This window comes from Rhinopithecus bieti, unplaced genomic scaffold (assembly GCF_001698545.2).
Source record: "Rhinopithecus bieti isolate Rb0 unplaced genomic scaffold, ASM169854v2 scaffold_42598, whole genome shotgun sequence".
In the NCBI taxonomy this organism is placed as follows: domain Eukaryota; kingdom Metazoa; phylum Chordata; class Mammalia; order Primates; family Cercopithecidae; genus Rhinopithecus; species Rhinopithecus bieti.
In genome coordinates this window covers 48639-59385 of record NW_016817168.1, presented here as the reverse complement: position 1 = coordinate 59385, position 10747 = coordinate 48639, and the positions used below count along the sequence as shown (strand labels likewise).

At 50.8% G+C, this 10747-nt stretch overlaps 1 protein-coding gene across 5 annotated transcripts in view; it reads left to right on the top strand.

Annotated features, from left to right (window-relative positions):
* PDE4A (phosphodiesterase 4A) overlaps positions 1-10747 on the top strand; it is a 54979-nt gene that overhangs the window by 16760 nt on the left and 27472 nt on the right. The window contains exon 1 of one of the 5 annotated variants that reach the window (XM_017855913.1): positions 398-818. The exons of the other annotated variants lie outside the window; for them this stretch is intronic. Within the exon in view, the coding sequence (XP_017711402.1) occupies positions 682-818 (137 nt within the window). The 5' untranslated portion in view covers positions 398-681. Of the gene's footprint in view, positions 1-397; positions 819-10747 lie in introns of those variants that run through there. 5 annotated transcript variants of the gene reach the window in all.

The window sequence follows — 10747 nt, the reverse complement described above, 5'->3', positions numbered from 1 at the left end:
GGACCGGGTCCAGCGACTGGCCCCAGGAACGAAATGGGGCGGGGACAGAAGAGGAGGAGGGGCCGGGGCCTTTGGGAGCCCCGCGTGGGGTCCCCAGGGTGTGTGCAGGGAAATCATTCCCTCTCTCCGGGTCTCTCTCTCTGCGTCCTGCATCTCTGTCTCCACTTCTGTCTCTTCTGTCTCTGTTTAGTCTCTCCTCCCCACACTTGAGCTGCCCCTTCCCCTCCCCTGGGTTTGTGTCACCCGGCCCCACACTCGGAACGAGTCCCGTTTCCCCGGGGGCGCATGGCGATCAGAGACCTCGAGCGGGCCCAGCTCGACGTCAGGGCGGGGAGGGGGGAAAGGCGGGGCCGGAGGCGGTGGCAGGAGGGCGGGCCTGGAGCCGGGAAACCGGAGCCCCGGGGCACCCCAGAGGCCTAGGAGGGAGGAGACGGGGGGAAGTGTGCGTCCGATTCCGCAGAACCCCTGCAGGGGGAGGCAGACAGAGCGCCCGTGCGCTCCCCTCCCCCGTGCAGACGCGGGAACGCCCGACCGCCCGGGGCTGTCCCTGGGGGGGTCACCAGAGGCGTGGAGGCGGTGCCGGCAGTGGAGGCCGCAGACACCTTGGGCCTGGCCAGCAGCGCGCGCCACACCGCCCTGCCGCCGTCCCCATGCGCGCCCCGACGACAGCGCTTGGCTCCCATGCGCTCCGGTGCAGCGCCCCGGGCCCGGCCCCGGCCCCCTGCCCTGGCACTGCCCCCCACGGGCCCCGAGTCCCTGACCCACTTCTCCTTCAGCGATGAGGATACCCGTCGGCACCCTCAGGGCAGATCTGTCAGGTGGGTGACCCGTGGCCAGTCAGTCTTCTCTTTTAATACTGAAGGGCACTGGCTGTGCTGGGGGGGTGGGGGTGCTGAGTCTACTTGGGTGAGTCCCCTAAGTGGCTTCCAGGATCTGGCTGGGGCCCCACCCCCTTTCCTGGCCCTAAAGGCCTGGGGTGCTGCTGAGGGCTTCTTGAAGATGGTGGCCCCCAAAGTGGGTGCTGGGTCCATTCCTGCCTATCCAAGGTAGGACTCATCACCCTCTTTGTGCCCCTAAACCTGGGCTTCTGGCATTCACTTTGACTGCAAATATGGGTGTCCAGCGTCACCTGGGCTCCACTCCCAGGCCACTGGCCTAGAACCAGGTCCCTAAGTCCCTGCCTGGCTCAGTGTCTCCAGCCTTACCTTCCCCACCCCCTCTCATGCTGGAGCTGCCCGGCTGTAAACCAAGCTGGGTTGGGGGTGGGGCGGGGAGATTCTGGGATGCATGGAGGGTGTTTAAAATAGGCTGGACTGAGCTGGGGCTGTGGGTTTCTAGCCTTGTTCTTGCTTTCCTGCTTCATGGTCTCTAACACAGACACGCACACAGGGCCGCACACAGGGCAATCCGGGTCGCCTGGTGTTTACCGTACTAGGTGTGGGTCTTCTGGCTGCACCAAGAGGACCCTGCAGTTGACTCATAGCCGCACACAGGTGACACACAGACCACAGCAACCCTGGCCCACCCCTCACACATCCTCGTCTACACTGCGTTCCTCCACAGTGAGGAACTCTCTGTGAGAGTGAGACACACTCTCACCAAAATACACACCCAGGGCCCACACGTGTTCCTGCAAGCTGGACTCCCACCTGCACGAGATACACACAGGAACGTACCTCATGCCCACACAAGGGTCAGGGACTGTCACAGTATCAGTGCAACATGGTCTCATGAAGTCACCCAGACTGAGAAATACACAGATAAAGACACAGAGATGCACACAGGCACCCATGAGCACCCAGCTCCTGCTCACACAGGCAGATATGCGATGCCACAGAGATGTCTACGTGCGATGCCCAGGGGCACACAGACCTCCCTCTCCCCCAGACTCTTGCATACTCAGCCCCCCAAACAGCTGTGTCACCTGGCACCACGCGCCTGCCTGGGAGACACACACCAGTACCCGCCCTCAACCTCTGTGTGACCTTCACAAAGCAAATGCCAGGCCTTTCCATAAAGGCTGCCTGGCACCACCTACAAGTGAGTCAGGTGGAACAGCACGGGGAGCCAGGGGAGACACCAGACCTGCCTGCTCTGTGAGCCCCGGGGTAAGACACTCGACGCAGCTTTGTAGCTAAGCTGCCTGGGTTCAAATCCATGTTCTAGGCCGGGTGTGGTGGCTCATGCCTGTAATCCCAGCACTTTGGGAGGCTGAGGTGGGAGGATGGCTTGAGCCCAGGAGTTCGAGACCAGCCTGGGTAGCATAGCAACACCCTCATCTCTATAAAATAAACAAATTTTAAAAGAAATCCATGCTCTGCTACTAATACCCATGGCATTCATCCTTTCTGTGCCTCAGTTTCTTCCTTTCCTTTTCCTCCTTCCTTCCTTCCTTCTTTCCTTTCCTTTCCTTTCTTTCCTTTTCTTTTGACAGGGTCTCGCTCTGTCACCCAGACTGGAGTGCAGTGGAGCGGTGTTGGCCCACTGCAACCTCTGCCTCCCTGGTTCAAGCAATTCTCGAGCCTCAGCCTCCTGAGTAGCTGGGATTACAGGTGTATGCCACCAGAGCCCAGCTAATTTTTTTGTATATTTAGTTGATACGGGGTTTCTCTTTGGTGGACAGGCTGATCTCAAATTCCTGGCCCCAAGTGATCCATCCGCCTTGGCCTCCCAAAGTGCTAGGATTATAGGCATGAACCACCGTACCCGGCCTCAGTTTCTTTGTCTGGGAAATGGAGCATTAATGCATGTTACAGTATAGCACAATGCCTAGAATGTGGCCTTCACATAAGTTTGGTTTTTTTTTCTTTCTTGAGATGGAGTCTCTGTCGCCCAGGCTGGAGTACAGTGGTACGATCTCAGCTCACTGCAATCTCCACCTCCTGGGTTCAAGCAATTCTTCTGCCTCAGACTCCCAAGTAGCTGGGATTACAAGCGCCCCGCCACCACACCTGGCTAACTTTTGTATTTTTAGTAGAGACGGGGTTTCCCCATGTTGGCCAGGCTGGTCTCGAACTCCTGACCTCAAGTGATCTGCCTGCCTCGGCCTCCCAAAGTGCTGGGATTACAGGCGTGAGCCACTGCGCCCGGCCATAAAGCACTTTCGTAGTGTCAGGCACACAGCAAGCATTCAATAAATGTCTTGTTATTATTACTCTATGCCTGAAAGGATCTAACCTGGCAGCTAGGACACAGAAGATGCTCAATAAATGGACATTATCGGCTGGAGTGGTGGCTCACGCCTATAATCCCAGCACTTTGGGAGGCTGAGGTGGGTGGATCACCTGAGTTCAGGAGTTCAAGACCAGCCTGGCCAACATGGTGAAACCCATCTCTACTAAAAATACAAAAATTAGCCAGGTGTAGTGGCGCACGCCTGTAATCCCAGCTACTCGAGAGACTGAGTCAGGAGAATCGCTTGACCCGGGCGGCAGAGGTTGCGGTGAGCTGAGACTGCATCACTGCACTCCAGCCTGGGCGAGAGAGCGAGACTCCATCTCAAAAATAAATAAATAAATAAATAGACATTATCATCAAAGGCCCAAACTGATGATCTATGATTATCTCACCTTAAGAGTGGGTTTTTTTGTTGTTGTTGTTATTGTTTTTGTTTTTTTGAGATGGAGTCTCGCTCTGTCACCCAGGCTGGAGTGCAGTGGCTCAATCTTGGCTCACTGCAATCTCCGCCTCCTGGGTCCAAGCGATTCTCCTGTGCCTCAGCCTCCCAAGTAGCTGGGACCACAGGCTCCCGCCAGCACGCCCGGCTAATTTTTGTATTTTTAGTAGAGATGAGATTTCACCATGTTGGTCAGACTGGTCTTGAACTCCTGACCTCATGATCCGCCCACCTTGACCTCCCAAAGTGCTGGGATTACAGACATGAGCCACTGTGCCTGGCCTCTTTTTTTTTTTTTTTTTTTTTTTGAGATAGGGTCTCACTGTATCACCCAGGCTGGAGTGCAGTGGTACGATCACAGTTCACTGCAACCTCAAAATCCTGGTCTCGAGCAATCATCTTGCATCAGCCTCTTGAGTAGCTGGGACTATAAGCATGCACCACCATGCTCAGCTAACTTCTTAATTTTTTGTAGAGATAGGGTCTTGCTATGTTGCCCAGGCTGGTCTCAAACTCCTGGCCTTAAGTGATCCTCCCACCTCAGCTTCTCAAAGTGCTGGGAGTTTAGGCATGAGCCATCCTGCTTGGCCCATTTTATCCATTTTTGAGTGTATAGTTCAGTGGCATTAATTACATTCACATTGTTGTGCAACCATCACCACTGTCCATCTCCAGGACTTTTTTTTTTTTTTCTTGAAACAGGGTCTCACTCTATCTCCCAGACTGGAATACGGTGGCACTATCACTGCTCACTGCAGTCTCAAACTCCAGGGCTCAGGTGATCGTCCCACCTCAGCCTCCTGAGTAACTGGGACCACAGGCACACACCATCATGCCTTGCTAATTTTTTTCATTTTTTGTAGAGATGGGTCCTTGCCACATTTCCCAGGCTGGTGTCGAACTCCTGGGCTCAAGCGATCCTCCTGTGTGGGCCTTCCAAAGTGCTGGATTACAGGTGCGAGCCACCTCACCCAGCCTCCAAGACTTTTTTTTTCTTTCTTTTTTTTTTTTTGTGACTGAGTCTCGCTCTGTCACCCAGGCTGGAGTGCAGTGGCGCAATATTGGCTCACTGTAAACTTCACCTCCCAGGTCCAAGCGATTCTCCTGCTTCAGCCTCCCAAGTAGCTGGGATTACAGGCACGCACCACCACACCCAGCTAATTTTTATATTTTTATTACAGACCGGGTTTCATCATGTTGGTCAGGATGGTCTCACTCTCCTGACCTTGTGATCCGCCTGCCTCTGCCTCCCACAGTGCTGGGATTACAGGCGTGAGCCACCGCACCTGGCCAGGAATTTTTAATGTTCTCAGACTGAAACTTTAAGCACAAACACACCATTTCCCTAACTTCCCCAGCCCCTGGCGCCCACTCTTCTACTTTCTGTCTCCGAGTTTGAGTACTCCAGGGCCCTCATGTTAGTGGAATTTCCTGCACACTATTTGTCTTTTTCTGACCGGCTTATTTTACTGAGCATAATGTTTTCTTTTTTTTTTTCTTTTTTTTTTTTTTTGAGACAGAGTTTCGCGCTTGTTGCCCAGACTGGAGTGCAGTGGCCCAATCTCGGCTCACCGCAACCTCCGCCTCCCAGGTTCAAGCCATTCTCCTGCCTCAGCCTCCTGAGTAGCTGGGATTACAGGCATGCGCCACCACGCCCAGCTAATTTTGTATTTTTAGTAGAGATGGGGTTTTCTCCAGTTTGGTCAGGCTGGTCTCGAACTCCCAACCTCAGGTGATCTGCCCGCCTCATCGTCCCAAAGTGCTGGGTCACTGAGCATGTTTTCAAGATTCATCCATGTTGTAGCCTGTGTCAGAATTCCCTTCCTTTTTAAGGCTGAATTCTATTCCATTGAATGGATATAACACATTTTGTTGATGCATTCATCTGTTGATGGACACATCAGTCACTTCTACCTTTTGGCCATTGTGAATTATGCTGCTGTGAACACGGGTGTACATGTATCTGCTTGAGATCCCTGCTTTCAATTCTTCTGGGGATAGACCTAGGAGTGGGATTGCTGGGTTGTGTGGTGATTCTACCCGTTTGTTTGTTTTGAGGGTTTTTCGTTTGTTTGGTTGGTCGGTTTTTGACACAGAGTCTCGCTCCGTTGGCCAGGCTGGAGTGCAGTGGCGCCATCTCGGTTCACTGCAACCTCTGTCTCCAGGGTTCAAGCGATTCTCCTGCTTCAGCCTCCTGAGTAGCTGGGACTACAGGCGCCTGCCACCATGTCCAGCTGATTTTTGTATTTTTAGTAGAGATGGGGTTTCACCATGTTGGCCCGGCTGGTCTTGAACTCCAGACCTCAGGTAATCCGCCCGCCTCGGCCTCCCAAAATGCTGGGATTATACCTGTTTTTGATTGGGGTTACAGTGGTTCTCTCAACAGCAGGTAGGAATGGATTGTTTGTGAGTGGGGAGGAATCAGAGCAGCAGAGAGACCTGATCGGAAGGGTTAGTGCAGCAGGTGAGAGAAGAGGCAATGTGACCTCAGGGATGCGAAGAGTCCAGGCCTTCAACAAGGTCTCTCTCTGGAACTCAAATCTGAGGCCCAGGAGGCAGGTCAGAGGCTAAGTGATGGGGTGGATGGAGGTAGGAGTGCCTCCTGGCTCCACAGTCCCTTCTCTTGGAGTGAAGAGACCAGCTCTCTGGAGGGGAGAGCAATTGGCAAACAGAACACGGGTAAAGGCCAGTTACAAGTGGCATCCTGGAGAGAAGGTGGCTCAGGACACAGCTGTCCCCAAAATACCCTCCTTGGCATTGCATGCAGGGGATAGAGGAACCCCAAGATCTTCAAAAGTAAAAGTCCCTTCAGGAACCATCCTAATAGGCGTGACATGGTATCTCCTTTTTATCTTTTTTGAGACGGAGTCTTGCTCTGTCACCCAGGCTGGAGTGCAGTGGCGCAATCTCGGTTCACTGCAGCCTCCGTCACCTGGGTTCAAGCAATTCTCCTTCCTCAGCCTCCCGAGTACCTGGGATTACAGGCACCCACCACCACACCCAGCTAATTTTTGTATTTCTAGTAGAGACAGGGTTTCGGCATGTTGGCCAGGCTGGTCTCGAACTCCTGACCTCAAGTGATCCACCCACCTTGCCTCCCAAAGTGCTGGGATTACAGGCATGAGCCACCTCGCCAGGCTCGTATCTCTTTCTTTCGATTTGCATTTCCCTGATGAGTGATGTTAAGGATTTTTTTTATGTGCTTATTGACTGTTTGAATATCTTTTCTGCAGAAATGCCTATTTAAGTCCTTTGTCTATTATGTCCAATTATTTATTATTTATTATTTTGAGACAGGGTCTCACTCTGTTGCCCAGTCTGGTGTGCAGTGGCACAATGTCAGCTCACTGCAGTCTCTGCCTCCTGGGTTTAAGTGATTCTCCCACCTCAGCTTCCTAGTAGGTGGGATTACAGGTGGTGAGAGCCACCACGCCCGGCTAATTATTTTATTTATTTATTTTTATTATTATTATTTTTTGAGACAGAGTTTTGCTCTGTCGCCCAGGCTGGAGTGCAGTGGCATTATCTCAGCTCACTGCAAGCTCTGCCTCCCGGGTTCACACCATTCTCCTGCCTCAGCCTTCTAAGTAGCTGGGATTACAGGCGCCCGCCACCATGCCTGGCTAATTTTTGAATTTTTAGTAGAGACAAGTTTTCACCATGTTAGCCAGGTTGGTCTTGAACTCCTGACCTCAGGTGATCCGCCCGCCTCGGCCTCCCAAAATGCTGGGATTACAGATGAGCCACTGCGCCCAGCCTTGAGTTAATTTCTGTATGTTACTCTTCAGTTTTCCCAGCACCACCGTTTTCAAAAGAGTTCTTTCCCCATTGCATAGTCTCTGGGGTTAGACTGGTAGGTAGATTTCAGGCTGTGTTCTGACTGGGTACAAGTGGAGAGGCAGAGAGGATAGGAGCCCCCTGCTTCCCCTTTCTAGGTCAGCCTATGGAGAGTCACCATAAGACTTTACTGGAATGGTCTCTCTACTAAGAAATAAGTTTGAAATCTCTTAGGCCTGCCGGGTGCCTAGAATCCCAGCACTTTGGGAGGCTGAGATGGGCAGATCACTTGAGACCAGGAGTTTGAAACCAGCCTGGCCAACACAGTGAAACGCTGACTCTACTAAAAATACAAAAATTAGCCAGACGTGCTGGTGCATACCTGTAATCCCAGCTACCCAGGAGGCTGAGGCAGGAGAATCGCTTGAACCCAGAAGGCAGAGGTTGCAGTGAACCGAGATCACGCCACTGCACTCCAGATTGGGCGACAGAGTGAAATCCTGTCTCAAAAACAACACAAAGCAAAACAAAAATGTATAAGAAGACACGTTTTGAGTTAGGCATAGTGTCTCATGTCTGTAATCCCAGCACTGTGGGAGGCCAAAGCGGGAGGATCTCTTGAGCCCAGGAGTTACAAACTATCCTGGGCAACATATTATTATTACTATTATTGCGTATTACCTTATTACTATAATTACTAATTACATATTACCTTATTACTGTTATTACATATTATAATATTACTATTATTACATATTACAAGTTACTAATATACGTAATAGTAATATTACATATTACATATTACTATTTTTACATATTACTAATATATGTAGTATTAGTAATATTACATATTACTGTTATTACATATTACCTATTACTACAAAAAATTCAAAAATTATCTGGGTGTGGTGGCACATGCCTATAGTCCCAGCTACTCGGGAGGCTGAGGTCGGGGATTGCTAGAGCCCAGGAGGTTGCAGTGAGCTATGATGGTGCCACTGCACTCCAGCCTGGGCAACAGNTAGGCAACATATTATTATTACTATTATTGCGTATTACCTTATTACTATAATTACTAATTACATATTACCTTATTACTGTTATTACATATTATAATATTACTATTATTACATATTACAAGTTACTAATATACGTAATAGTAATATTACATATTACATATTACTGTTATTACATATTACCTATTACTACAAAAAATTCAAAAATTATCTGGGTGTGGTGGCACATGCCTATAGTCCCAGCTACTCGGGAGGCTGAGGTCGGGGGATTGCTAGAGCCCAGGAGGTTGCAGTGAGCTATGATGGTGCCACTGCACTCCAGCCTGGGCAACAGAATGAGACGCCATCACTAAATGATAAGCTGCAAACTTGGAGAAAAATACATGATAAGGGATTTGTATCCAGAATATATAATGGGCCAGCCGCGCTGGCTCACGCCTGTAATCCCAGTGCTTTGGGAGGCCGAGGCAGGTGAATAATTTGAGGCCAGGAGCTCAGGACCAGCCTGGCCAACATGGTGAAAGCCTGTCTCTACTAAACATACAAAAATTAGTTGGGCATGGTGGCGTGTGCCTGTAATCGCAGCTACTTGGGGAGACTGAGGCAGGAGAGCCGCTTGAACCCAGGAACCAGAGGTTGCAGTGAGCCAAGATCACGCCACTGCACTCCAGCCTGGGCTACAGAGGGAGACTCCCTGTTAAAACATAAATAAATAAAACAAATAAAAAACAGAATATGTAGTGAATCCTTAAAACTCAATAATCAGGAGACAAACAACTGGAAAGGGAGGGTTTCTGTCCTCTCTACAGCTGTGTTCTTGTTACTGTATTTCCATTCCAGCCACACCAGCAAAAAAATCATATCCTGCCTCAGGGCCTTTGCACTTGCAGTTCCCTCTGCCTGGTTTGATTTTTCCTACTTCCTACCTCCTAACTTGTGGCTGGCTCCTTCTCATCCTTCAGGCCTTTCTGAGATGTCACTTCTTCAGAGAGGCCCGTCCCGCCCCCAGCATGGTGCAATCTAGTTCATGTAGCCATTTATTCATATGTTCAATGATTCACTCAATGAACTGTTTTTTTTTTTTTTTTTTCTGAGATGGAGTCTCGCTCTGTTGCCCAGGCTGGAGTGCAGTGGTGCCATCTCGAGTGCTAATTTTTTGTATTTTTAGTAGAGACGGGGTCTCACCGTGTTAGCCAGGATGGTCTCGATCTCCTAACCTCCTAATCTGCCCGCTTCGGCCTCCCACAGTGCTGGGATTGGATTATAGGCGTGAGCCACCGCACCCGGCTAATTTATATATTTTTTATTTTTATTTTTTCTGAGACGGAGTCCCTCTCTGTTGCCCAGGCTGGAGTGCAGTGGTGCGATCTCGGCTGACTGTATCCTCTGCCTCCCAGGTTCATGCAATTCTCCTGCCTCAGACTCCCCAGTAGCTGGGACTACAGGTGTGCGTCACCACGCCCAACTAATTTTTTGTATTTTTAGTAGAGGTAGGGTTTCACCAAGTTGACCAGGCTGGTCTTAAACTCCTGACCTCAGGTGATCCACCCACCTCAGCCTCCCAAAGTGTTGGGATTACAGGCGTGAGCCACCGTGCCCAGCTTAATAAACATTTACTAGGCATTTACAGTGTGCCAGGCCATCTCCTCAGCCCTGAGGACAGAGCGAACAAAGTAGATAAAAATCCCTGCTCTAGCCAGGCATGGTGGCTCATGCCTGTGTTCCCAGCACTTTGGGAGACCAAGGCAGGAGGATCCCTCAAGCCCAGGAGTTAGAGTCCAGTCTGGGCAACATAGTGAGACCCCCCCAGTCTCTACAAAAAAATTAGCCGTGGGCTGGGCGCAGTGGCTCATACCTGTAATTGTAGCACTTTGGGAGGCCAAGGTGAGCACATTGCTTGAACCCAGGTATTCCAGACCTACCTGGACAACATGGCGAGACCCCCATCTCTACAAAAAATAACAAAATTTATCTGGGGGTGGTGGCATGTTCCTGTAGACCCAGCTGCTTGGGAGGCTGAGGTGGGAGGATCTCTTAAGCCAGGGAGGTGGAGGTTGCATTGAGCTGAGATTGTGCCATTGCACTCCAGCCTGGGCAACAGAATGAGACCCTGTCTCACCAAAAAAAAAAAAAATTAGCTGAGCTTTCTGGTATACACCTGTAGTCCCAGCTACATGGGAGACTGAGGTGGAAGATAGCTTGAGCCCAGGAGATTGAGGCTGCAGTGAGCTGTGATTGCCCTATAGGACTCCGGCCTGGGCGATAGAGCAAGACTTCGTCTCAGGAAAACACTAGGCTAGGCGCGGTGGTTCATGCCTGTAACCCCAGCACTTTGGGA